Consider the following 26,205-nt stretch of genomic DNA (forward strand, 5'->3'; position numbering starts at 1 on the left):
AGAGTAAAGTCCTTCTTAAACTTCTCTTGTTGGAGACGCTGTTCGGTCAGGTTTGGGACCTGAAACTTGCTGCTTATCGTAACTACATCTCTTTTTTTTCAGAGTTTAACTCCACCCTTCATATCATGTATTCATGTGGCCAGATGCTGTTGCATCAACAGAGAGCGCTGAGTGACTGTAAGTTCCGGCCCAATTCCCTGTGTGTTGTTCGCCGGCCGCACTGGCGGAAATCTCTAGTAATGGCCCGCACCTCTGGTGAACTGGTGCGAAGGAATTCCGGCATTTACTAAAGACGCAGTATTTGTCGGGATAGGGAGTCTATTTGAAAAGCAAAAACAGTCTCAACAAAGTCTATCTACAGTTACAATCGGCTTGTAACCAAAAGCATGTAGTATCACTGCTTAAAATGCAAACTGATCTTGAGGACGCCCAGGATAGCTTTTGCATTACTTCCAACGTGAAAGTTGTCGAAGCGTATGGTACCTAGAGCATGACATAAAGCTTAGATTGCCCCTGTCAAGCTGCTCCGGATTGAGTAATTTGTGAAATATTTCAGATAAACAACCCATCAACGCCCCAAGACAGCATGCGCCCCAACTCCATAAGCCCGAATATAACCCCACGTTCCTACAAGAAGCAGAAATAATATGAATGACTATACAAAGCCTCGGCAGGGCGGAGGAGTGCGCCCAATTGCCGGCGTCGCGAGGTAGTCGCAAGGCGCAAAGAGAAGACATCCAGCCGATAAGTCTTTACCCGGATCCATCTCGGAAGAGGCCAGCAACTAAATTTGCAAAGATTCGGTCTTGGATAAGTCTTGATGTTCAAATAAAACCTTTCAAGCCCTTTCTCATAATGCTCTCTTAATCAGGAGTAGAACCAAGAAACCTAAGCAAAACCTCAAGCCGGCTAGGCAAAGTCTCCAGAGGCCTAAACGGGAGAAGCTCGACCCGAACCTCCAACCCACTCCGCACGTCCACCCGCGGCGCCTCATGAGGCTTTTCCAACCGGTCCAAAAACGCCGTCGAGACGACAGCCGAGTAGACGAGGAGGTTCTTCCCGTCTGTTGGGCTCGACGCCAAGCAGACGCAGCGATACCGCCCAACGAGCCCACTGCCGTCGGTCCTCGCCACCGCCTTGAGCTCCTCCACCTCCCGCAGCATATCCTCGCCGACGCGGCCGCCTGCCATGACATAGCGGGCGCAGTTCAAGACCCCAGACATCACCTCTGCCTCGCTGGTGGGCTCGCGCACCTGCGGCAGGAACCCTCCCGCCTGGCCCGGCACGACAGCGAGGCCTCGTGCGAGCGCCGCTTGATAAAGCAGACAGACAAACCTTGCCTGCAGCAGCGCCTGCGCGACCTCGCGGTCCGACTTGACCTCTCCCTGCCTCTCTGCCAGCATCATGCTCGCCAGGGACCAGACCCTGGCGTCCTGGAGGTCCTCGTAGACGCGCCCGTTTTCTTCCCGGACTGGCAGTCTGCCGCTCTCCCGATCGGCCCTCTGCGCGAGTCCGATGATGGTCGCCACAATATAAGGGTCCCTGGTCGGATCGGCCCAGGTCCGACCAATGTGCTTGAGCCGCCATTGTCGCCGCTTCGCCATCACATATGCCAGGTCCACGTACGCCAGGTTGGCGAGGTGCGTGTGCGTGCCCTTTTCCAGGTGGCCGAGGACGCAGGCGTGTGGCAGATCACCGTCAGACACCACCTTGTAGCCCTCATTTGGAATCGTGAGCAGCCTCATTGTGGACGCCAAGGCAAGGCACAGCGGCGACTGGAGGTGATCATAGGCGAGATGCAAGTCACTAGTCAGCCTCATCTCGGAAGAGTCCATGAGCCCGGTGAACAGTGCCGTCACCGCCGAGAGCTTGCTCCACCTCGTCGAAGCCGGGTTGACCAGCGCCTGGAGGTGGCACGCACAAGATGTCGTCTTGTTCGTGACGGAATACCCTGCTTCTGGGACTTTTAGAAAATGGTCATCCGAGTAGAAGACGCACCGCAGGATCTCGAGGTGGATGGCCTTCCATCTGATCGGGGGCACTATGATGGGCTCTCTTGAGTGAACCCTCTGTAGCTGGCACAGAGACATGAGCTCCGGGTTGTTGATGGGCTGGCTGAGGTCGTAGACACGCCATGGTCGGTTTGTTTTGGAGAAATCGGCAATCTGGAGGCCCATACTGAGAAGTCTGTTCATGTATGCAGCTGCCGCTGCCTCCTCGCCAGCAGCGACTCTGGGTGTCGCGTATCGTTGCTGTGTGCTCGACATTGTTCTTGGTCAAGTTGGGCTGCAGTTTTGAGGATATATCTCCAATAAAATGATTGTTGATATCTTGAGTCAAGAACCTTAGGTATGTAAAATGACAAAACTCTGTGAATTGCTGTCGTTCACGAAGCAAGGGCTTGATATTTGCCAGGCTCGTCAATGGGCGTTCCTTGCTGGAAAGCTCTTACACAAGAAGTCAGTGCGACCCTTGAGTGGGTATTTTGAGGGGAGCAAAGACTGAGAAGATGATTGAGGAATAAGATACATAGACGTGGAAGGAATGATTTGGGAGAGAGCAGAGAACCGAGCACTTGCGGTAAGGTGAGGAGCAGCTCTTATATAGAATACCATGTTTACGGTTTTACCATTATTTCAGAGGGTCATACAGATATGATGCATCAACTTTAATCATAAACCCCATGTACAAGTGAACCTAACCCCTTATTAGAAAGTTAGCCACTATACCCACCACCGCGGTGGTTGTGTGACTTCCTGGTGCACATGGCAAAGAGCTCCAAGCCGCTAGCTGTTACTGAGTAGGTATTATATATTCCCTGCGAGATGTGCCTGGAATCACTCGATACATTAGCATCCCCGCTATGGATGTCGAGTAAGCTTGCCTGGTATAGCCTTGACGGCGAAGGCTATGGAGTTGCCACTTGTGATCATGTGCCCTAATAGAAAATATAAAAGTCTGAAGAGAAGTAAATGATGAAAATAACAGCAGGCGCACCGCATTTTATTTGCAAGGAAGTCGCAGAATGGGACCTAAAGGTGAACCATATTTGCCGCCAAGTGCTGCATAGATACTTACCTTTGTAGGCAGGTAGGTGGCTATCAAGGGAGCAAATCAACACAAGACCATCAAGTTGCCGGGGTGGCAGGAAAGGGTGTAGACTAAATGCAACTTTGCCTCTGGAAAAAAGGCTTATTTCTCTTCGACAAATGGACAAATAATGTTTTCTGCATCCCATATCTGTAATGCGACTGTCGATGACTCCGAAGTGGCTGGGTCTGCCGCACAGCACCTAGCTGGCCTGTTCGATGCACAAACAAAATTTGAGCGTACACTTCTGCATCCGTTTTGGAACTGATGCGTAGCATGCCAAAAGAATAAGTAATACTAGCGGCCGTTGATAGATCAAAGAGAAAGTGGCCATGCTGACCTGAATACATAAATCCTGCTTCTTCATTCACTCGCCGGAACAATCGAATTTGCTGGCAAGGTACCTAAAGTACCTAGGTACTCACGTACAGTGGCGAATTCTTATACGAGGCCCTGCAGAACTTTAACACCAACTTCGTCAAGCTGACAGGGGAACGAAAAACCTTCACACAAATATGCAGACTGGTCAATATGAACAAAGATTTCTATCCCATTTTTGATCTGCCAGGTTCGTATCTATCTATCTGAACATCTCCCAGACAAAAGCCTTTAGATGTGGCATCTCCGGTCCTTCCCGTAGGGTAAACCGCTTGTTCAATTCCAAATCCATAAAAACAAGCACCCTCGCCCATCTGTACTTCTCCATGGGGGTCTCCAGTCCCCGTAGAGCAAACAAGCGTTGTCCACTCGTTCCCATATCCTCGTTAATTCAACAAAATCCACCAAAAGGCATGGCCAGGGGAGATCGAATTAATGGTCCGCAGTGTCTGTCTGTTGACAGCGACATAGAAAAAAAAAGGAGAAGCAGGGGGTATTAGTTTGGCCCTGCAGAAAAAGACACCAACAAAGGAAACCCGAATGATTTTATGCAGCCCGCAAAGTCGTAACATGAAGCAGTAACATCGTGAAAAAGATCAAACCCAATGGCTCGCGAAAAGGTTGTCGACTGGACAAGTTTACTCGTCCTCGTCGCTGAAAACCTCCTCACCACGCTTCCTCCTGGCCATACGCTCCTTCTTCTTCTTACGGGCCTCGGCGCTGGTAAGCTTCTTGGCCTTCTTGGTGCTGACAATCTTGTTGCCCATGGCGTCGAACTTCTCCTCCTCCTCGCCCTCGTCGGCCTTGAGGCGGGGACCAGAGCCCTGGCCCTGCACCCAGTTGTGACCGGAAGGCGTCATCTTGCCGTCAACGACAGCCCAGACTTCCTCAGTCAGGTCCTTGGTGAACTCGGACGAGTGAGTGATGATGATGACACCACCCTCGAACTTCTTGAGCGCCTTGGACAGGGCACCGAGAGAGTCACGGTCCAAGTAGTTGGTAGGCTCGTCCAGGACGATCAAGTGAGGACGCTGCCACGAGCAGGCGGCAAGGACGACCTTGACACGCTGACCACCAGACAGACCGCGCATGCGCGAGTGGGAAACCAGCTCAGCGTCCAGACCGAAGTTGGCGCAGTGGCTCTCAATCTCCTTACGGACCAGAGGACGGAACTGACCAGAGGCAAGAGCCTCCTTCATGTCGACCTCGGCAACCATCTTCTGGTGGGAAGCGAGCAGCTCCGAACGAGGGAGCCAGGCGTTGTCGGCCGACATCATGGGGACCCAGCGCTCGTTCTTCATGCCAATGTTCTCACCCAGAGCGAACGTGCACTCGTACTCGTACGAGTTCTTGAACTTTCTGCGGGCGTTGATGCCGATGACGCGGCGTTGGGTACCGTCGACCTTGAAGACCTTGTCCATGGCCTTCTCGTCCTCCTCGGTGATGATCTTGTTGGCACGGTCCATGGTCTCACGGTCCTCACCAGTCTGGAAACGCCACTGGATGTACTCGGAAGGAGTCTTGTCCAAGTGGTTATCGATGTGGGCGAAAGCGTGCTGCTTGATGTAGGCGATACGGATGTTCTCGTGCTGGTAGATCTCACCAGCAGTGGGAATGAGCTCACCAGTCAGGACGTTGATAAGAGTAGACTTGCCGGCACCGTTGGGACCAATGACGGCAATACGGGAGCCCAGAGAGCACTGGAAGGTGATGTCGCTGATCTGGGGCTTGGAGGTACCAGGGTACTGGAAGTCCATCTTGGTGGCACGGAGAATGGCCTTGGCCTTGGTCTTGACACCCTCGAGGAAACCCGGCTCGGGGAAGGTGAACTCAATCTCAGAGGCGCCGAGCTCGTAGTAAGACTTGGCCGAAGGGCACTTCTTGACGAACTCCTTCAGGTTACCACGGTAACGCTTAAGCTTGAAGCGCTCGTAGTGGATGATGTGCTGGCAGACATTGTCGAGGAAGCCGGAGTCGTGCGACACGATGATGGAAGTGCAAGGAGAGTTCTGGAGGTACTCCTCGAGCCACTTGACGTTCTTCACATCCAAGTGGTTGGTGGGCTCATCGAGCAGCAGGATATCGGGGGCCTCGAAGACGGCACGGCACAAAGCCAGCTTCATCTTCCAACCACCAGACAGAGCAGTGATCTCACCTTGAACCATGGCGTCGGTGAAACCGAACTCGTTGAGGCGCTTGATGACATCATCACGGGTAACCGAGACCTTGGCCTCCTCCAACTTCTTCATGGTCCAGTCAATGGTGGTCATCTCAGTGTCAGCAGAGTCCAGGTCGTGCTCGACGAACACGGTCTTGACCTCGTTCTGCTTGGGGAAGCCTTCAACCTGCTCATTGTTGATGGCGCGCATGAGAGTGGACTTTCCGGAACCGTTGGGGCCGCAAAGACCGTAGCGCTGGCCACGCTTGAGACGAAGGTGGGTCTGGTTGAGAAGAATCTTGGCACCGTAGGCGAGCGAGAAAGTGCAGTTGCACAGGTCCTCTCCCTCCTCGTCGTCAGCCTCCTCCTCCTCGGCATCGGCAAGACCAGGGGAAGCCTTCTTGCGGAGGGCCTCGACGATGCCCTCAGCCTTGGCATCGCCAACGATGACGCTGACGTAAGGCTTAAGAGCAGTAGTCCAGACAGCGGAATCGACCTCCTTCTCGTCAACGAGCTGACCAGCAATGGCGGCAATGTACTCGATGACGGGGGCGAACTTCTCAGCCTTGGCATCCTTCTCGTTGGAAAGAACGTCCCGGACGTGAGCAGCGACGGTAGCGACGTCACCGTCGTTGCGGCGCTCGGGGATCTTGCCGTTGACGACGTTACCGACACGGGTCAGAGTGTCAAGACCCTGCTTGGTCTTCTCACGAGCCTCGGGGTCGGCCATGTTCTCGTAGTTCTTCTCCAAGTTGGGCATGAGCCTGGGAAGGAAGGCAGAGACGATGTTGGGGTCGTCGACGAGCTTGCACATGTTGTCGACGATGACAGCAGCCTTACGCTTGATGGCAGTGTCACGCTCTTGAAGACCACGCTCCAGGAGAGGAACCATCAGGGCCAGGGTGGGCTCAGTGACCTCCGTGACGAAAGTGGTGGCACCCAACAGGTGGACGGTCTCAGGGACGTTCTCGGGCTTAGCAATACACTTGATGAGCTCGGGAATGAAGCGCTCGATATCCCTGTTGACAATCAAGCTGCAAATCTTCTCCATGATCTTGTAGGCATGCTCCTTGACCTCCTTCTTGGTGTCCCACATGGCATCACCAACGACGGGGATGAGGTCGGGAACACGAAGGGCAGTCTGGGCGGGTGCGGTCCTGACGAGGGTCTCGATGAAGTCGAGAACAGCAATCTTTTCAGGCCACTTTTGGGCGTTCTGGAGCGACTCGATCAAGTGAGGAAGGGCGGCCTTGACGGAGTTGGGGTTGATTGCCTCAGCAATGGCAGAAGCGGCAGCAAGTGCTGCGTTCTTGACAGATGTGATCTTGTCGCCGGCAGCAGCGAACACGCTCGGCAGAAGGACAACCAGGAAAGGCTCGACGTGAGCCGAGACCTCTGAGTGTTGAGCGATGGCCTGGATGGCGCAGAGAGCCTTCTCACGAGCGGTGGCATCCTTCTTGTTGCCGAGCTGCTTCTTGAGGCTTTCGATGGTCCTGGAGATATCAATAGGGTCAGCGCCAAGATCCACTTAATCATAAAAGACACAACTTTCTGTGCAGAATTTTTGGAGGGGTAAGAAAGGTGGGTGTTGCAGCGGGTCGGCGCCGCAGGGTCGCCGCTTGAGCGCGTCATGACCAATTAAAAACGCCAGTTTAGGCATGTTCGCCCCGCGCAATGATTTTTTTTTTTAATTCTTTCCAGGGGAATGGGTATTTTCTGCTGCCCTATGCGACAACCCCTGTCCACAAAGTGCGACAGCGGGGAGCGAAATTTTGGCTAGAGGGGAAATGCTTGGTGGGATGTTTGCTTACTTGGTGGGAGTGTCGCAGTCCTCAATGCGACCGTTCAGGAACGTGGCCAGAGCGATAGAAGACTCCTTGATAGCGTCAGCCTCCTTAGAGATGGTGAGCTTCTGCATGAGCTCGTCCAAAACCTTGAGGGACTGGGCGTTTTCCTTGGAAGACATTTTGTAGGTATTATGATAAGAAGGATCGGAAGGTGATGGCGGGGGTTTGTCGAGTTATTTGGAGGTCTATCAATAAACCGCCCAAGTGTCTATCGTGGGTATCGAAAAAAGATAGTCGTCGCCGGAGCCCGCGGAAGAGAACTTCGATGGAGGGTCGAAGATCAGTTCTGCTCTATTGTGGCACCAAAGAGGTCGACTGTAGATGGTGGCGTTGGTCTCTTGGAGAGGAGAGTCCAACACGAACCAGGCAGAATAGCAACTTCGCAATGGAAGTAGTGATGAACCTGCAATCTGTGTATCCTGCTGAGAGGAACCAAACGAGGAAAAGAAAAGAAGAAAATGACAGAGGGGAGATTGCGAGAAAAAAAAAGGTCAGGGCAGGTAGAGTTGGAGGGGTCAGGGAGAGGACAGTGGCCTTTTAAGAGAGAGAGACCGACTTGAAAATGCCACAGATTTCTCAAAAAACTTTTAAGTGGGGCGCCTTATTGCCCCTCCATCGATTGGCCCGCAGGTTGCGCTTTTTGAGTCGAACCCGACAGGGATCTGTCTCTTATCAAGACGCCATTAGCCAGATTTGGCTCAAGGCGGTGAAGCCGCGCTGCGGGATTACACTGCCCGCCCCCGGAAATCGAGGGGCGCAAAAGAAAAAATTTTCCCCTTGGAAAATGCCAAACAACATTTTCCCTGTGATTTTACCAGCAAAACTTCCTTACCTCCCTAGCAACCTGCCCGGACAGGCCGCTGGTCCAGCCCCACGAAAAGTTTGACTGGGAGGCAAAAAGTTCCCATAACTCTGTAATTCTTGCATTCCCCCGCAATTCTTACACTGTTTCTTGATTAGCGAGCAGACATGGTGCCAAAGCCGAGCTTGTCCCGGCTGTGCCTACGTACTGTTTGAGGTACTACCACCATCCTTCGTAGAATACGTTGGGGTTGCTGACGGCATAATGAAAATTTAGATTAGCCCATCGTTTTCTGCACATCTAGAGCTAATCCGTACAGTAGTTATTTTTCCCTGGAGTAGCCGCAGAACCTGGCACACTGTCTACCTCTAGTAGGGATTGATTGATCTGTCCTTTGCCGCGGTGCTTTTGCCTCCCCGGTTGCCAGGGGGTACATGAGACCGTTGGAGACTGACACATGCAAGGAGTTCCCGAAAACAAGCTCCCTGAGCATCATGACAAGAACACCACCAGCCCAGATAATCTACCATATTACCCTGAGGATATTATACTTTCGTCCCTTGCCACAAGCCACGCCGTTTGTTCCAGATAAGTCCTAACCCTTGAGCATAAGCGATCTTGTGGTGTGCGACTTGTGGCTTATAGTGATTTGTTGGTAATGATCACTAAGACTTCAATTCCTACATCACATCAATGTTTGCAAAGTTCATTGAATTCGAAACCATACCCACTAGGTTCGCCAGAACCCTTAAAATAGGAACAGTATCGAGTACAGTTTGCCATAATACAGTGTATCCACTTTAGGAAGAAATCACCTGCAGATAACCGTCAGTTGAAGATACTACCTGAGACAACGGACTTATGCAAGAAACGAGGGGCTAACTGCCAACGTGAATTCATGGCGTCCGTAGGTACTCAGTTAGGCGCATCTGCCATGGCATACACATGGGCATAAAAATGTCTGATGCTATTGGGCTTTGTCCAGGAAGCTGAGCAGAGGTATCTTTGTCAAAGCTGGCCAATCGCAGAAAGAACCCTTCGTGAGTTTGCTCATAGTTTGATGATGGTTGGGTTGGCAAACCCAAAAAATCTCACATTTCAAGTCACGTGATATAGTTCAGTTCATCCTGTAGGTACGTACCTTGGCAAACCTGGGTGCCTAAGGTAGGTAAGTACCTAGGAATGCATTTCTCGCTCGTGGGCCCGAATCCGACCTGACTTCTGCCTGCAACTAATTTTCCCTGTTTTCATAAGAGCAAGAAGTCCGATACAAGATTCATTTGATCTCTTGCCAACACTCGCACGCGAATTGCAAATCATCTTCTGTCCTGGGCCTCGAGCGGACGGTAAAAGACCAAAGTCGGTCGCAAGAACCAGTGTTCGCCGCCGGTCTTTACTTCAATCTCACCTCTTGTTCCGCATATCCTACATTACGCGCTCATTACCCCGAGTGCCGAGTGCGGAGAAGGACTCAGCACGATGACATCGGCTTGGCTGCACTTTTCCCCTCTTTTTCCTCAGTGCCGGCGTACAAAGTCGCCCGCAAGGAGACAGCCTGCACTGTTCCGTTTCTACTCGGATTGAGACCTTTTCAGCCAGTATATCAAACCATACGTAGGCGGCACCTACTTCTTCTAAAAGGCAGGGAATACTATATCGACCAACTTGCAATGTCGAATGGTATTCTTCGGGTGGCTGGCGACCAAGTGGTCGACGGTGAAGGCAATCCGGTAATTCTCCGTGGTGCCGGCTTGGGGGGATGGATGAAAATGGAAAATTTCATTACCGGGTTTCCTGGTAAGTACCTACTGATCCTGCACAATGTGCCTAGCCCAGACCTACCGATGATGCTAATGGTCATGATTCGACGCAGGCCAGGAACGACAGCATCGGGCAGCCATGCTGGAGGTGCTGGGACAAGAGAAGTACGACTTCTTTTTTGACAAGTTTCTCGAATGTTAGTTCGATAGCGGCACTACCCTCACGCTTCTGCATCAAAATCTGATGTGTCTACGGCAGACTTCTTCGCTGATGCCGACGCTCGATTCTTTGCATCGCTGGGCTTAAATTGTATCCGCATCCCGTTCAACTACAGACATTTCGAGGATGACATGAACCCAGGTGTCCTGAAGAGCAGTGGGTTCAAGCATCTTGACCGTGTGATAGACATAGTATGCTCTCAGTCCATGGCCTGTTGTTTAGCAAAAGCGCTTCACTGCGTCGCTAACAGAATAATCTCTTCAGTGTGCCAAACACAGCATCTACACGATTTTGGACTTGCATAGTCTCCCAGGAGGCCAGAACCCAAGCTGGCACTCAGACAATATCTCCGCTTATGCTGCCTTCTGGGACTTCAAGGAGTTTCAGGACCGTGTGGTGTGGCTTTGGGAACAGCTTGCCCATCATTACAAAGGAAATCCGTGGATAGCAGGTTACAACCCGATCAATGAGCCGGCTGATGAGAAACATGCGCGCCTCCCGGCGTTCTACGACAGGCTTGAGGTTGCGATTCGTAAGATTGACCCAGATCATATTTTGTACCTGGATGGCAACACTTTCTCGATTGAGTGGAAGCACTTTGATCGCGTGATCCCCAACTCTGTGTACGCTTTGCACGACTACAGCCTCATGGGCTTTCCCATGGGTGACCGCTACAAAGGAACCCCGGAGCAGCTTCAGAAACTCGAGAGTCAGTTCCTGCGCAAGGCTAGATTCCAACATGAACACTCTGTTCCGATTTGGAACGGAGAGTTTGGCCCTGTCTACGAAGATCCTGCAAAGAACCCGGAAGCCGACGAGATTAACTCAGAGCGATACGCACTTCTCGGCGCTCAGCTGAACGTCTATGACAAACACGCTATACCATGGAGCATTTGGCTCTACAAGGACGTCGGGTTTCAGGGGATGGTCTATACTGACCCAAAAAGCAAGTACATGCGCACCATTGGCTCGTTCCTAGAGAAGAAGCGCCGACTCAATCTGGACGCCTGGGGCAGGTCTCCGAATCCAGAACTCGAGGCCTTGGTGGCCCCGCTGGTCAACTGGATCGACAACAACGCGCCTGCTGCAAAACACGTGTACCCGACGACATGGGACACGACGCGGCATGTTTACCGGTCTGTGATGGAGATATTTGTCTCTGGAAGTTTTTCCATCGAGTTTGCGAAGCTCTTTGAGAGCATGGGCTTTGAAGATCTCGAGGAATGTGCACGCAGCTTTGCCTTTGAGAATTGCGTGCAGCGGGAAGGTCTGAATCGCATCATGAGCGAGCACGCTGTGCTTGCCGCCTCGAAAGCTACCTAGGGCAGTCCACGGTTGAGCTTGGCAATTGTTCTTTGTCTTCAAGTCTAGGACACTTCTTTGTTGTCATGTTCAATCGCACATATATTTTCATCCCAATTCGGTCACAACTTTGAACACGCCCACCTGATTGTGAACAAAGCCATCGGCTAGCTTGCTTTTTTTCTTTTTCTTTTGTTGCCCTCATTCCACACATCACAGCTAAATTTGGATCCGAATGCAGAGCACCAGCGCCCTTCATTGCGCTTTAACTTGCAAACTATTCCGTTTTCTAGTTCGCCGCCGTGTCGATTATTTGCCGCTTATCGCTGGAACCACGCCGGCCTTTGTACTCTTATGTGGTCTCGCACAATGCGGCTACTTGATATGATGTTTTCAGGTCACCGAACAGTTATTCTTTGTGTAAAGACGATGATGGTCCCGACAGGATCACAGCAGCGATGCTTTATTATGTCCGCAATGCATCATTTGCGACAAGGCAAATGCCCTACGCCCTGTTCCACTCCCTCTCACGAGCCTCATTGCGATCGGAACAACTGACTACGGCACACATCCTAACAATTCGAGCACAAGCGAGCCATCGCTGCGAAAATGGCTTCATCGGCACACGACGAAATGGATGACACGAGGGTAGCCGCTCTCGATGCGTTCAGCAGCATCCAGAACCCTCTGAACACCGACGACTCAGAATCGCCATTGGAGACGGTCTACTCGGGAAGTAGCAGAGAGGGCTCTTCAATTCCGAGCGATTCCGATGATAACGACTGGGCAAAGCAATTGGGTTGGGATTGGGACAAAGTTTCCAAAGACGTCATGGATAGCATTGATTGGAAGAAGAGTGCGCGAAATGTGAAGGACGATCCTAACGCACCCAAGCCGCTGAGACCGCCGCCTCAGAAAGACAACTTCAACGGGGTGTTCAGCTACGTCGAGTATATTCCCGCATGGACCTCCCCGAAGTTCGATCCCAACAAAGAATATTTCGGCGTCGAGGGGCAGGATGAGGTCACCTTTCAGCGGTGGAGGTCTAGCTTCTGGGCTCGCCTTCGACCTGCTCAAGCAATGCTTGACTCTTTCTACAACCCTACAGCTATGGCGAAGCGTTATGGCATATATCCCAACAGACAGGATGGCAGGTCAAGACTGTCGCCTGTCGACTCGGTGTCCAGAAAGGTACAGTTGGACAGGCCGATCTCGATGCCAAACGGTACATCAAAGACCTTTGTGGACATGCAGTTCTACAAGTGGGTTCACGATCATGAGTATTTGAGTCAAGAGAATGCGCCCAACGTAGCCGCTGGGCAGAGTTTCGAGCGTTTCCTGGTCGAGCGGTCAAGAGCCGGTGACAATGCGCAGCAGCAAAATTATTCTGAGGTTTACGAGAAGCTCTTACTACTTCACAAGCAGATCCTAGACGACCAGGAGTATCAGAGAGCCTACTTTAAAGAGTTCACCACTGATGAGGTGAGCTTACCCGCCCAACAGCAGGTTTTGCCAACTGTGGTAATTTGTGGTTTTTAACAATGATACTGTCACACAGTTACTCACTCAGAATGTCCTTCAATTTCGAGACGACATTGAGTACGACCTCCAAGGCGCTTTGCACCCGTGAGTTGTCTCCGAAGACGGATATCATTTATACAAATGCTAAAAGAATATGGACGATTTAGGTTTCTCAGGCGGCAAAAGTGGGTTACAACAGAGGATCGAGGCGACGATATAACCACACCAAAATTGTTGTGGTCTTTTGGCGGGAACCGAGGGGAATGGTCAGCGGTACTGTCTACCTCTCTTTGCTCGTTTTTTTTGACAGAAGATTTCTGTAGGCTGCTATTGTTCTTTGACTAACAATAATCCCTTGCAAACGCTGTAGCATGACGATACTGTCTGGGCCGCCCTCCAGCCAGCATTACAAGTTGTGACTCGCTTCCTAGAGATGGATGCGCCTGTTTTCAGCAGCCTGATGGACTACCGTAGCCAGCGGCCTGTCAACCAACAAGTTATCTTGAACGGCCTAGCCGTTGGCTGGAGGGAACGCATCGCGTGGTTCGCACATGTGGACCCGAGCAAAACCTGGGAATGTCTTGCAAAGCTCCACGACCTAGGATTCAACTCGGTAGACTGGGTCCAAACCATTTTGCAGGAGCGCCTGGAGTTAGTTGTGGGCTCGGCGTATCGCGACCAAGATGGCAGATGCAGCTCAAGACATTTTGCCTGGACCAACTTAGAGGGGGTAAATTATGTCGCAAATCAGTTCAAGACGCTGAGCCCCAGCTGGAGAATCAGAATTGAAGTTGCCGCCGAAGTTATGTGGCCACTTCTGTCAGCAGACTTCACCAAGGCGGAGAAGTTGACCTGCTCATTTGCCATAGCCGCCACCATCTTTCACGAGCTTGCAGTAAGTGCGGTTGCCGCATCACTCTTGCTATCATTTTACTATATTATCTCATTGCTTGTCATTTGCTAACATGATTTTTGGACAGCATGCTGTTTCAATTGCGCTGGAGACCATGCGTTGCTACCCATTGTTATTCTCCCGCAAAGAAAACGAAGAGGATTCACGCATCTCACGCGAGGTACATCAGCAACTCGAAATTGCCGCTCAAGAGATGCCCGGGGAGGGCAACGAGCCTTTCTTTGAGCATCAAACGGAGGCTGAAGCGGGATTTGCCGTCGAAAACGAGGTCAGTTTGCCAAGCATATTCTAGACACTTTGATCTTCCAACCCCTCGAGCCACAAAACGCGTGAACGAGCCACCTGGTAAAAGTACTATTATTTGAAGCTGACAATATAACAAAAATAACAGGTATTTGGAGGCACTGTTTTCCCCATCTTTCACCACTCGGGAAGCAATACTCCCGACAACTTCGGCATTCTCACTACCGCACTCAGCTTGGCAAGTTTTCCTGCACCCCGCCCGGTTGAAGTAAACAGCTTTAGCATAAATATGATGCCAGACTGGGTACCGCCTGTGCTCGACATTCAAACACCAATCCCCTACGACATGACGGCCCGGTTCTTTACCCAGAGGTTTTGGGCTGTGGACTACAAAAGATTTGGCGTCGAGACGCTAAAGCTGTACCCGGAAGGCAGAATCACCAAAAGCGCGGCTCCACAGATGGGGATGAACATGGTAGCCTCCCTGGCGCAAATCTTTGGAAAAAAGAGAGCAGAATGGATGACCAGAGCTCTCCGCGAGCTGAACAACAGGGGCTTCGTGACCATCGCAGACTATCTCGACGAGGTGTGCAGACAGTACGTCTTGCCCAAGGTCACGCGACGGAACTGGTACCTTGAGAGTCAGAGATGGCCAATAGATATTGCGAGGGTTCAAGACTGTCTGGATGGTGTGAGGGTAACGGGAAACAACTTCTTGGTTACTTTTACTAAGCTGACGGGGGATGAGGATCAAAAGCGTCAAGATGTCAGGAACCTCATTGCCATGGCACAACAGCATGGGACAGCAGCACCAGCAGTCAGCTTCGAAGCATGCCTTGGACACTACATGGAACAGCTTACAAGGTCTACGGATAGGACTTTCTCGGCTTTCCTAGCGTGGCTCAAGGCTCTGGAGCGTGTCATGGCCTTGCGGTTGCAACATTCACAGTTTCTCATCCGGTCGTACTTGCAGCTTGACTTCTCTGATCGATGCACCGTCACTGAGGGGAGAGGAAAGTTGCTGCGCGGACACATGAGAAAGATGGTCACCAGGCCATACAACAAGGTCAAGATTTGTTTAATGGCAACGGTAAAATTCATACAGTCGCGGCTCGACCCTGGGGCGGCAAATAAATACGTTGAAGAGCTCGAGGCGTCCTATGGACACTTGATGGCTATTTACCAGATGACAAAAGAGACGATGGATTATCTGAAGCCGGTAAACGAACACTTAAACGTCGGCGGCGCAGGGGTGAACTTAGCTTATTTACCGTCAAGCACCTTCGACCCAGCGGCGCGTGCGGAGCGTGTCAGACCATTGGCCATGGCAGATTTGGAGTTTGTAAAACCCGACGAAGTCAAGCAGATTGTGAGAGTTTTCGAGACCATATTCCGGGCCCAAGATGGGAAAGAGATCCTCCGCAAGGATCAGGCCACCCTGGACGATAAACTCGCCGAACTAAATAATCTTCTCGTCGCGGGCTCGCAAGATGCTGGTGGTGATGCGCAACCTAGGCCTCCAAGAGATCCGAGGTCGGGCCCTGGTCGGGGTCAGCGTGGCGCGGCGAACATTTTCAACTTGAGTCGCAAGAGCAGAGGTAGCTCGCGGGTGACCAAACAGAACACTGCTACGCCAAAGAAGCCCCGTAAGTTCCTTTCCCCTTTTCCCGACCAGTTCATTATTTTCTCCGGTGCCTCCCAGCTAATGTCGCTACTCCGATTCAGAAACCACTGTTAGCAGGTTGTTCAACCAGAACTCAGGTGGAAATTCAAGGAGGACCCTACACACCTTCGAAAAGTTCACTCCTCTGCCACCTGCACCCACCAGCACGGCCTCAGCTCAGGCCGCCTCGCAGTTTACTCAGTACGCACCCGCCAACACGACCATGAGGGGCTTCCCCACACAGACGCCAGGGCAGCCACCCGCATTCGCCGCGGCCGCACCACCGGGAAACCCTTCCAACACCACGGGGCAGCAGCAGCCACAGCGCTTCCCGCTCTTTCCGCACCCGTTCGCAGACCAAACGACTATCGACTATGACCTGACGCCGGAGGAGCGGAACTGGGCCACCCAGATCGCACAGGCGCAGCTGCCCAACGACATGCGGTCCTACCGCGAGCAAATTGCCGAGATGCTCGAGTTCGACAGCGCCGACGCCGCGTCGGCCCTCATGGCTATGGCGTCGCTCGGCCCGCCCTCGCAGGACGGCGGGGTCGACAACAGGCGCCAGGCGCTGGCAGTCCACGCAGCCGTCAATCAGGCCGTTGACGCGACGCTGCCTGCCACGGATGCTGCAGGTCCCGCGGATCTCACCTCCGCTGCGGCTTCGATGCGGCCTGTGAAGCTGCTGACGGCCACGTGGGCGGCTGCTTGGACTCCTCGTGTCGCTGCTGCCGATGCTGCGCCCGTGAATGTGGTGGATCAGTTGGCTGAGTACGCGACACGGCGGATGGTCCAAGAAGTGTCAGAGTCTCAGGACCAGCCGGCTGGTCAAAATGATAATGGCACTGCTGCTGCTGCTGCTGCTGCTAATCCCCAGGCTGTAGAGGTGGTGAGCTGGACACAATTATCGAACGAGGATCAGATCATGAGTGCTATCATGCATGCGAATGACGATGATGCTATGCAGGTTGACGATCAGCACGGGGAGGGTCAGTGAGAGCTTTGCGGTTTTTCTTCTTTTCCTTTTTCAGCCAGTCATTTCTTTCTGTTTGTCTTTAGAGTTTGTTTTCTCCCTTGCACTTTTATCAGTCTCAAGTTGGGTTCCATGGTTTGGTTTTTGGGTTGGATTGCTTCTTTTTTTTTTTGTACTTTCCTTATACCCTTTTGCTCAGTGTTGTGCAATTTGTAGTTTTATTTTTGCTACGTAATAGATAACCCGTCATTGATCATAAGTCATAGGTCTGTATGCCCATGTTTTCGTTACAAGAAAAATTGGGGGGGGTTCCTTCACAAAGTAGTTGTAAAATTTAACTCGGCAATGGACCCGGACCAGAAAGTCTACTTGCCATCAATTGCTGTCTCCGTCTTTTTGTGGCTCTTCAACAACATCTGCTCCTTTTCCTTCCACATCTTTGACAGCACCACTATCACTGCCGCCATTCTTCTCTTTGACGGCATTATCAACACCGTCCTTCGGATCCGACTGCTTCCTCGTAAAGAGTCCAAACCCAGGCCTAGGCATTGACGGGATGGAAGGCAGGTTTGGAATTTTCTCCATCGAGGGCATCGCAGGCATCGTCGGCAGCTTGGCAGACCAGGCCGTGTTGTAGTACGACTTGAGTCCCGTCCCAGCCTGCTCGGCCACTCCGAACAGATGCCGAAGGTATGTCTGTCGTTCTTTTTCGTTGGGCATCTCGGCCTGGCCATCCTCGGTGCTGCTTCGATCATCGGGAAGAGGTACAAGCGACGCAGCTGCCGCGATGTCGATCGGGGACTCGTCCGGAAGCCCGCCATCGTCCGAGCCGCTGTCGGGCTCGCCTTCTGCCTTGCGCTTCTCGCCACGGGTGGCCTCCGAGGACTCGTCAGCGACCTTTTCCGTAGCGGCAGCGACGGCTTCAATGTCATCCCCGACGGCGATACCCTCGTCCGTAGCGGTGATCTTATCCTCCTCCTTGCTCTCCTCTGCCTCGGCAGGCTCGACCTGGGCAAACTTGGGGTCGTCAAAAAGCTCCTCCTCGCTGGTAAACCAGCCCAGCACTGTCCTGGCCGCCTCCTCCGTCATGTCGTCGTAGCCCTTGTTCTTCTCCGGCTGGAACATGGTCATGTGAGCGTCCACCTCGTCCACCGCGCTCTCGACGACCCGCCGTCCAAACACGTGAGCCTCTGTCGCCTCCTGACCGGGTACAGCGCAAAATGTCCGCTCCGGCACAAAGTACCCGCCGCTCCAATAGCCGTTCTCCCCGAGGCTGGCGTAAACGTCGCGAACGCCAACTCCCTTGAGCGCTGCTAGACGCGCCAGCCGCCGCTCCAGCTCGCGAGGCTTGAGAAGGGCACCGACAAAGGTAAAGTGCTCGGCCAGCCACTGGTACGAGCGGCCGACGTTCCCGCGGTTGATGTAGGCGAGCCCCTGGCCGAGGGTGGTGACGCCGCGCTGGTAAGACTCGGCGATGGTGCTGCGGTCCAGTTCGCGCACGCTCTTGAACCCAGCGGCGATCTCCTTCCTGTGCACGTAGGCCGCGACGCCGCCGGCGGCGATGGCACCGACCGTCCCCGTCCGCACGGCCATCAGCTGCCAGGCCTTCCAGCCGACGGTTGAGCGGCGCACGGCGCGGGCGGTTCCGGTCCGCGAGATGGAGGTGGCGGCCTTGGTGGCACGCTGCATGGCCAGCTTGGAGAGGCCGGCGGGCGCGGCGGCAAGGGCCGTCATGACGTTGAAGACGGACGAGACCTTGTTGTAGTTGCTAAAGGCGCCATAGACAAACATTGAGCGGGCGAGGCCGTTGTACGGTGTGTCAAAGGCGAGGATGCCTTGGATTAGTGGGAAGAGTGGGGGTTTGCTGGCAATGGTTTCGCCTTCGCCAGCTGTAGTTTCGGCGTTGCGCCATTCGTCCAGAACTAGGAACAGGGCGTCGGAAGCTACAAAACCTCTGCGTTGAAACAAAATTTTACTTTGGTCAGTATGGACTTACAGTAGGAATTTGTATGAGACGGGCATAAAGGAGAGAATATGCAGAAGGAAAACTGGACAACGAACCCCATGGAATGAGAAACTAATACAACACCGACGTCGCGATCACCAGGCGGCCATGGCTTCTCGCTGCGCTCCTTGCGCAACTCAACGACGCGCTCCTTGAGCCATTCTAGAAATGCCTCTGCGCACTGTGCCAGTTCGCCTTTGGTCTCGTACTTGGGGTAGACGACGGCCTGAACATCATCGCCCTCGGGGAGGGACTTGGACACGGCAGCTTTTAGGTCCTCTGGGAATTTTTGGAACGTATTGTCGTTCCCCTTGTGATGTCCGCAAAGGATTTGGTAGGGTTAGTCAGGGGCTCGTTGTCCAATTGCGGGGGCATTTTGGGCTTGGGTTTCAGTGGTTCCAGCCAACTCACCTTGAAGCCGTGGATGAAGCAGAGGAGTAAAGTTCTCGGCATTTTGAGCCGGTGCGCGATGGCGCCTATTAAATATCTGTCTTGCTGATTTATGTAACAACGTGCTAATATGTACTACTGATTGTTGGGAGCTCTAGGTATGGAACATGTATGGAATTGATATGTCTCCTTCGGCGCGTGGTCCTGTTGCTCATGGCAATTTGAAATTTGTTCGATGGGAAAATGGAGAATTGGCAGGTTCGCGATGGAAAGCAGGAAGCCGAGGCATGGATGGCTATTTTTGTCCGGGTGCGTGCGGCGTGGGTCAAATACACCCAGTGTAATTCTACTTTCGTCCCATCATCTACCTAGGTAGGTAGTGTTGTTCGCCTCTTGTTCGCGCCATCAAATCAAGAAAGAGTAAATGGCAGCGTGGTCCTCCTGCCAAAAACTGCAACTACATCCGTGACTCAAGCATTGCGTATTCACCTACACAGGAAAGTGACTTCAATATAGGCAACTCAACCTAAGTCAGGACAGGTACCGATGGATTGTGTGGCGTTGTGAGGGTGTGGCGCACTTGAACGAATCGAGACGACTTGACCTGAACGGAAATGACGACATGATCTGTAAATTTGCCAAGGTCAAAGAGGCCTACTGACCTCTCGTTCTCCGTCGCTAGTCTACAAAAGTGAGTGCCAAGGTTGCATGAGTTACGGCATACAAATCACAATGTGGATGCAAGCAAACGTCTAAGCCCAATACGATTTGCATTGCAGCTGGAGATAGATTTGTGTCCTTCTTTTGTTTGCTGCTATTTCATGGAATTGGCGCATCGGGGTCCCTAGTCCTGGAAGCCACTAATGATATCGCCCTGTTCCAGGCCTTCGTGGGGCAGGCGGGTCCAACGATACAGCGTGCCAGCGTACACTATAACGCCAACTTGCCTTATTCGGAAGAAGAGGGTGTTGAACGATGGCGCAGACTTTCTTTCAACTTCAATATCTGCGTCCAAACTCACCCGGCCTGACACAAAAACAGAAAGCCAGTCGCCAGTCAGATTGTAATTTCAAGAATAAATGGTTCAAGTTAGAGGGAATTTCTTTCTTTCATATGAATGCTCTTGCCTGGATCAAGATATCACCCATTTACTCCTTCTTCGCACTCGCTGTTCCCTCCTGTTGCATCCCCTCGCACCCAACAGCCTTGCCCGCCAACTCTTCAACCTTGCCGTAGCCTTGAGCACTGGCATCCCTCTTCTCACCCGCCACCTTCATCGTGTGAACGGCGTGCGCCTTGTCCTGTTCCCCAGATGCCGTCCATGCCTGTGAGCCCGTTACGGTACCGATGGCGCTCTGTTGGTAGGAGCAAAGTCTGTTAGCCCGTTGTGTAGCCCAAAACGGTAAGGTTCTTAGGTAGAAGGTATGCCAATTTCCTAGTGGGAGACGAGAATCAACATACCTCTGCTACACCCTTGATGTACTCAGCATGTCCTGCAACGAGGCCGGGTTCCTGCCTTTGCGACTGAGTGGTCTGGTTGTTGGTATTGGAGTCCATGTTTGCTGGTTTTGTTATGCGCCTTTTGGAGCAGATTGAAGGATGAATGGTTGGAGTTTCTGATATTTGTAAGGTGTTTACTCAATTGCAAGATTGTTTGGATTGCGCTACAGTTCAAATGTACAAATTATTCGGGCCTCGAAGTCCATATGTAGAAGCCTCGGGATGCTCATTGAGGGCTACCCTTAGACCTACGGATGATCGATGACGTATGTGACGTCATGACGCTGATTATACACTAAGGCAAACCGCACAAAAAGGAACAGACAACGGGTGAAATGCACACGTAGCTGCCAACAAACGCGAGGACAGAAAAACCTTACCAAGAAATAGAAATCAAACTATGCGTTTGCGTGAATCAATCGGGCACAATCCGCGCGACCCAGGTTAATTGATTTTTGGAATGGGGGGGCCAATTAATCCAGACTGTTCGCTTGGGTCTCGAAGGATTGAAGGTAGCAAGTGCTTGCAAAATGCTTAGCTTGTGATAATTGACTGACTGATTGACATGTTTCAGTCACACGAGCAAGCTAAGTAAGGTACGTACCTAGGTACCTACTTCATTACCTTGACTGATTCCACCAATCTGGCATCATGAGATAAAAGCATGCCATGCTCTATCCACAGCGGTGTTATTCTCATATCATGTTGGACAACTTCTTGTCATTGCCATCGTCATTGTCAAAGAAATGCTTTAAAAATTGGATTATGCGCTGATGAAAAGTTGGATCATGCGAGTGCGCAGCGGTTCGTGGTTTAGAAAAATATCTGCCCACCTCATGCTTGAACGCGTTCAAACCTTCACTAACCATCACTTCCACCCGAAGTAATTTCCCCCAGGTTTTCGTATCACGTGAGTGAAATTGTTGGTGGAGTTACAGGGGAACTACCCTGGGCGCTGCAACTCTGTGTCTTTTTTTGGGTGCCAACACAAGGTCAATCTTCGGACATCCTAGGCTTGCCCAGGCGTCCCAAGCCTTCAACTTATCTTTCTATGAACCAACCGAACGCCTCTTGTTTATAATTCAAGGCAAAGCTTTGATTTATGGCACTTCATCTGAATTATCCAGGTACAGTAGACATACAATTTCTTCTTCAATACCTTTTTAGTAACGTGAATGATTATCGCATGCATCTCGATCGAGCATCGTTCAACTTTATGGCTGCAAAACGCCTGCGACAGAGACCTACATTGATTGACCTTTAGCAATGGTTACATTTTAAACACACTAGCAAATGCATGTACATACAGTACGCTTTGCTCCGACATCCCCGGCACTCGCTTAAACCGGCACTATCTCCGCCGCTTGCGGACCCTTAATTGTGATAGGGATGTTGCAAAATGGTCACCTTTGTTGGTGATGGGAGGAACATTTGTCGTACTTCGTACTTGACCCCAGCACAATCGATCAAACCCTGTGGTGGGGAAAGTCCAAGACAGCCCAACCCAATATGCACCCACTGATGCGACATGACCTCCGAGGTTTTTCCTTATGACTCGCCCGTTCACCTCGAACTGCCCTGAATTAAAAAATTAAAAAAAAAAAAATTGCATTCAATATTTCCCGCTAGCTGTTTGGACGTGGACAGAAATGCCGGCCGGATTGCAAACAATCTCTATCCGTTCGATAGACCGGAACATGTACAAACACAACTGACTGATGGCAAACAAACAACGTTTTGATGCCTGCCGGGCAGGGAAGCCGTTTTTTCATGTTTGATTCATCACAACTCAAATCCGGCGAGTAAGTTGCCCAAATGGGTGGGTGCCCAATCAAATTTCTTTTTTTCTTCTTTTTTTTCTGGAGACCACGCAGCCCTTGACTACCGTCCCAATTGCCATACCATTAACCTCTTCGTAACCAGGTTTCTCAGCCCACAGGGCCCTACGCTGATTGGGCGGACGCGAGTGCACATTCAGCCAAGTCGCCGTCGACCTGTGATACCACATTGCTGGGCCGGCTTAGCAAACCGCCGACTTTATGTTAACTAACTCCACACTGGTGATTTAATGGGGACAAATACGCACGCACAATTTTTTTTTTTTTTTTTTTTTTTTTTTAAGAGTTCACCCTATGTGCTGCTTCGCTCCCCCCATTAAACCTCGAGTTGCTTGCAACTCTCTTTGGCCCGGTGATGACTTCAACGGTTGACAAGCCGTCAGTCAGTCAATGTTTGCGGCATTGGCAAACGCGGTGAAGAATGCCACTCAGCCAAGAGTACGTGTCTCTTTTTTTTATCCCCCTGTGGTGCGAGATCGACGCCCGTCGCTCGATATGATGGCTAGAATCCCGCCCTTCCGCTTGCCTTTGATCCGGATGATCTCCTCCTGCGATTTCTTTTTCGCTCCGCATATCCACACGTCAGTCGCCCAACATTCTTTTTACTGTTAGGCGTGGCCTGCCACCAAATTCTCTCGAGCTTGTTTCCAGCCCACGTTGCATTTTATCTATACCTACCCTGCGGGTTCCACCTCCCACTTAACTGACCTCCCTCCCAAGTCTTCTTTACGACACGTCGTTTTTGTTTCCACCGACAAGCATCTACATGATTTTCTTGTGGACCTGCTTGACCAAAGCCCATTGAACCAACATTCTACACCGTGCCCGTTCTTTGGGCAGCGGCAGGTGCTTCTAGTCGACACGCACCGGCCGCATCATGGCCCCAATATCACTACTCCCCGCTTGGGAGCCAATAGAGGAAGCAGGCCTCGCCAAAGCCATTGTCTACGTTTCCATATCAGTATCATTGACGGCAATCATAGTGGTCGGTCTCAGATTATGGACGCGGATAAGAGCAAAATGTGTCGGCATCGAGGACTGGCTTATATCGGCAGCGCTGCTTGTTGGACTCATACACCAAGGCTTGGCGTCAATCGGAGTGCATTCAGGTCTGGCTGTGTATGACGATCGCATGCCAAGTCAAGCTGTACATCTCCATGGTCGCAAGATTGTGTTCGTCTGGCACTTCATCTACATAGTCGGCTGGGTGCTTGTGAAGCTTAGTGTCTGCACAGCAGTCCTGCGCATCACCTCCCACCAACGACGGAGGTACATCATCTTTGCCACCATGGCACTATGTTCAGCGACAGGCATCGCTTTTATCGTCGGCCTGCTCGCTCAGTGCTCACCACTTGACTCTTTATGGAGCCCAGACATGTCGGAGGAGGCCTTGTCCCGTCGAAGGGCCGCAGGTCGAGTTGTTGCGGCGGTCTTTTATCTCGTTTCGGCGGTCAACATCGTCTCCGATCTGGTTATTGCCGTGTTCTCCATCTTTATACTCAGGCACGTGCGAATGAAGAGGTACATGAAGGTTTCTGTCGGGGCAGCGCTGTCTCTGGGCGTCTTGTAAGTATAACATTCCCGCATCTTGAGTGTTGGGCTTCGAATCGCATGCTAACAGCACCCTTCTGCGTAGGGCATCTGTCGCAACAATTGTCCGACTTCCATACATATCCACTTACTATACCGTGGAAAACCATCTTCGTAAGTTGTGCATCCCATTAAGGCAATTACACGAACATGTCTAGGTAGCTAACAAAAGCACTCAAGATTCCATGGGATACATTGTTCTCTGGTCAATTGTCGAATCAGGCGTCTCCATAATAGCCGCCTCACTGCCCATGCTCTTCAAGCTCGCCAGCAGCGCTACATCCCTGATCCTCCAAGACAACGGTGTCCAGATGCCCGGCAGGCAGCAAAATCACGACCGCTACACCTCCAGTCGTGCTCCCACACAAGCGGCAGACCTCATCACCATCGGTCGCATCAAATCGAAACGTGGCCCCGCATACGACAGCTACCTCAGCTTTGCAATCGTGGAGACGGATGATCTCCGACCACCCGACAGGGCTGCGGTGCGGCGGAGCAATGGGAGCTTGCGCTCATCCTTCGAGACGGGGGCCTCGACCGCTAATCCACCTTCGACCAGGTCAAGCAGTACTCTGTGCGAGGGACCAGATGCTCAAATGGCGGCGCTTGGACAGGGTCCCATTCGGCCCGCATCGAATCGAATCTAAATCGTTTGCTTTTGCTTTTTCTTTCGACCATCGAATACGCAGACGTCATTAATTGGCAGGGGTCAATACGATGTCGAACATCTCCTCCCTGGTGTCTTGCCTTTCAGGCTCCTATTTTCACTTTTATTTTTTTAACTCCTTTTTTTCAACATCTGGATACCCCTTTTTTTCTAGAGATATGGACATCCCAATCTCGAAGTACACTTTCTTGTAACATCTCATTTGTTTGCCAAAACACGGGTGGTTTTTTTTTTTTTTTTGTCTTCTCTTTCTCAGCGAACGAGCCGAGGGGGCAGGAGGGTCCTAGCTTTTTCCTCCCAACAGGTTTTCTTTTTTGTTTCTTCCGTTGGATTTTCTTTTCTTGATCGCTTCCCAGCGATGACCACCAGGAGACCTTGCTTCTGTTCCGCCATCCTCTGCGTTGTCCCCCTGCGGCATCGTAATCCCACCCACCCGGTATCAACTGCAATACTTTAAGACTAGAATCTAGAACTAAACTAGCACACACGCATCTCGTGAGTGAGGCATTAGGCAAGAAAAATAAAAGAAATAATGCATGAAAGCAAAAAAAAAGTGACTTTGGGGCATGAACAGGACTGTGAATTTGTGGCATCCCGTATTAAGAGAATACGCACGGAGAATGCCGTGGTGCTAGACAATGGGTAGCGTGATCCTTGAGAATAACACTCCATCGTGGGTCCGATTGCTAAGACGTTTTTCAAGCTAGCATTATCTCGGCGTTGAGTCAGTGAATATTATGCAGGATCCCCTCTGTCTTTGGGAGGGTGTTTAACATATATGATATTTTTAACCAAACACCACCATGAAATTGTTAGCCTTCTCTGTCAATATAGTTTTTTTTTCTTTTTTTTTTCCCCAAGTCAGTCCCTTTTCTTCTCAGCTTATATGCTTTTCGTTTGTATCTGCCTACATAATTCAGCATGATGCAGACACAAAGACTCGCATCCTCCCCCACCATACTTGAAGTTCTGCAGTGTGAGATTCTGAAGAAAAAAAAAAAAAAAAAAAAAAAAAAAAAAAAAAAAAAAAAAAGAAAAAGAAGAAAAAAATTAACATTTATCACCCTGTTCACGTTGCAGGTCAACTTGGCCGTGGCCGGCCTCCAGTGCCTTTCTCGCGCTTGGCTAGGAAGCAAAACTAGGCATGCATTTTATGCCACGAGCGGCTCACCTTCAGCAATGCTTTTTTTCTCCAGGAGAATACAAGTTCTATGCTCATAACGACTGTTCCCTCAAGATAGTGCACTGATCTCGCGACCCTGCGCCTTTTTTGATGATGGCGTCAAGGGTTCCTCCTTGACAAAGGGGTTTTTTAAACTTTTTTTATCCATCATGCGTGTGATGA

The 26,205-nt window shown here is 51.5% G+C and overlaps 8 protein-coding genes across 8 annotated transcripts; 4 read left to right on the top strand and 4 right to left on the bottom strand.

The window, feature by feature from the left end:
• Positions 1 to 863: 863 nt before the first annotated feature.
• On the bottom strand, positions 864 to 2,267 carry PgNI_07195 (uncharacterized protein; the record flags this gene model as incomplete). The annotated part of the gene is made up of 1 exon (XM_031127210.1): positions 864 to 2,267. The coding sequence occupies one exon, from the start codon at positions 2,265 to 2,267 to the stop codon at positions 864 to 866; it is 1,404 nt and encodes a 467-aa protein (XP_030980774.1).
• A 1,353-nt stretch (positions 2,268 to 3,620) lies between these two features.
• PgNI_07196 (uncharacterized protein) lies at positions 3,621 to 7,994 on the bottom strand. Its single transcript, XM_031127211.1, has 2 exons — positions 7,438 to 7,994; positions 3,621 to 7,119 (listed from the first exon to the last, which is right to left on the bottom strand). The coding sequence occupies exons 1-2, from the start codon at positions 7,590 to 7,592 to the stop codon at positions 4,107 to 4,109; spliced, it is 3,168 nt and encodes a 1,055-aa protein (XP_030980775.1). The 5' UTR covers positions 7,593 to 7,994; the 3' UTR covers positions 3,621 to 4,106.
• On the top strand, positions 4,074 to 7,025 carry PgNI_07197 (uncharacterized protein; the record flags this gene model as incomplete). Its single annotated transcript, XM_031127212.1, has 2 exons — positions 4,074 to 5,324; positions 5,367 to 7,025. 2 exons carry the CDS (start codon positions 4,074 to 4,076, stop codon positions 7,023 to 7,025), a joined length of 2,910 nt encoding a protein of 969 aa, XP_030980776.1.
• Positions 7,995 to 9,080: 1,086 nt separating the features above from the next.
• PgNI_07198 (uncharacterized protein) lies at positions 9,081 to 11,694 on the top strand. The gene is made up of 5 exons (XM_031127213.1): positions 9,081 to 9,102; positions 9,187 to 10,072; positions 10,149 to 10,232; positions 10,295 to 10,446; positions 10,520 to 11,694. The coding sequence occupies exons 2-5, from the start codon at positions 9,946 to 9,948 to the stop codon at positions 11,576 to 11,578; spliced, it is 1,422 nt and encodes a 473-aa protein (XP_030980771.1). The 5' UTR covers positions 9,081 to 9,102; positions 9,187 to 9,945; the 3' UTR covers positions 11,579 to 11,694.
• A 472-nt stretch (positions 11,695 to 12,166) lies between these two features.
• PgNI_07199 (uncharacterized protein) lies at positions 12,167 to 16,894 on the top strand (the record flags this gene model as incomplete). The annotated part of the gene is made up of 7 exons (XM_031127214.1): positions 12,167 to 13,039; positions 13,116 to 13,183; positions 13,246 to 13,351; positions 13,449 to 13,973; positions 14,059 to 14,259; positions 14,383 to 15,880; positions 15,960 to 16,894. The coding sequence occupies 7 exons, from the start codon at positions 12,167 to 12,169 to the stop codon at positions 16,892 to 16,894; spliced, it is 4,206 nt and encodes a 1,401-aa protein (XP_030980772.1).
• A 351-nt stretch (positions 16,895 to 17,245) lies between these two features.
• Positions 17,246 to 19,328, bottom strand: PgNI_07200 (uncharacterized protein; the record flags this gene model as incomplete). Its single annotated transcript, XM_031127215.1, has 3 exons — positions 17,246 to 18,824; positions 18,932 to 19,185; positions 19,287 to 19,328. The coding sequence occupies 3 exons, from the start codon at positions 19,326 to 19,328 to the stop codon at positions 17,246 to 17,248; spliced, it is 1,875 nt and encodes a 624-aa protein (XP_030981114.1).
• An 867-nt stretch (positions 19,329 to 20,195) lies between these two features.
• Positions 20,196 to 21,066, bottom strand: PgNI_07201 (uncharacterized protein). The gene is made up of 2 exons (XM_031127216.1): positions 20,727 to 21,066; positions 20,196 to 20,620 (listed from the first exon to the last, which is right to left on the bottom strand). The coding sequence occupies exons 1-2, from the start codon at positions 20,820 to 20,822 to the stop codon at positions 20,414 to 20,416; spliced, it is 303 nt and encodes a 100-aa protein (XP_030981115.1). The 5' UTR covers positions 20,823 to 21,066; the 3' UTR covers positions 20,196 to 20,413.
• Positions 21,067 to 23,480: 2,414 nt separating this feature from the next.
• On the top strand, positions 23,481 to 25,141 carry PgNI_07202 (uncharacterized protein; the record flags this gene model as incomplete). Its single annotated transcript, XM_031127217.1, has 3 exons — positions 23,481 to 24,169; positions 24,240 to 24,307; positions 24,374 to 25,141. The coding sequence occupies 3 exons, from the start codon at positions 23,481 to 23,483 to the stop codon at positions 24,838 to 24,840; spliced, it is 1,224 nt and encodes a 407-aa protein (XP_030981116.1). The 3' UTR covers positions 24,841 to 25,141.
• Between the last annotated feature and the right edge of the window lie 1,064 nt (positions 25,142 to 26,205).

This window comes from Pyricularia grisea (assembly GCF_004355905.1).
Source record: "Pyricularia grisea strain NI907 chromosome Unknown Pyricularia_grisea_NI907_Scaffold_4, whole genome shotgun sequence".
NCBI classification, from domain to species: domain Eukaryota; kingdom Fungi; phylum Ascomycota; class Sordariomycetes; order Magnaporthales; family Pyriculariaceae; genus Pyricularia; species Pyricularia grisea.

Bases quoted from the DNA above. Each gene is read 5' to 3' on its own strand.
- PgNI_07198 (XM_031127213.1), top strand. From the start codon at position 9,946: ATGTCGAATGGTATTCTTCGGGTGGCTGGCGACCAAGTGGTCGACGGT. The intron at 10,073-10,148 runs GTAAGTACCTAC...GATTCGACGCAG, and splicing joins TTTCATTACCGGGTTTCCTG to GCCAGGAACGACAGCATCGG. The intron at 10,233-10,294 runs GTTAGTTCGATA...TGTCTACGGCAG, and splicing joins TTTTGACAAGTTTCTCGAAT to ACTTCTTCGCTGATGCCGAC.
- PgNI_07196 (XM_031127211.1), bottom strand. From the start codon at position 7,592: ATGTCTTCCAAGGAAAACGCCCAGTCCCTCAAGGTTTTGGACGAGCTC. The intron at 7,120-7,437 runs GTAAGCAAACAT...TGATATCTCCAG, and splicing joins GACTGCGACACTCCCACCAA to GACCATCGAAAGCCTCAAGA.
- PgNI_07201 (XM_031127216.1), bottom strand. From the start codon at position 20,822: ATGGACTCCAATACCAACAACCAGACCACTCAGTCGCAAAGGCAGGAA. The intron at 20,621-20,726 runs GTATGTTGATTC...TCCTACCAACAG, and splicing joins ACATCAAGGGTGTAGCAGAG to AGCGCCATCGGTACCGTAAC.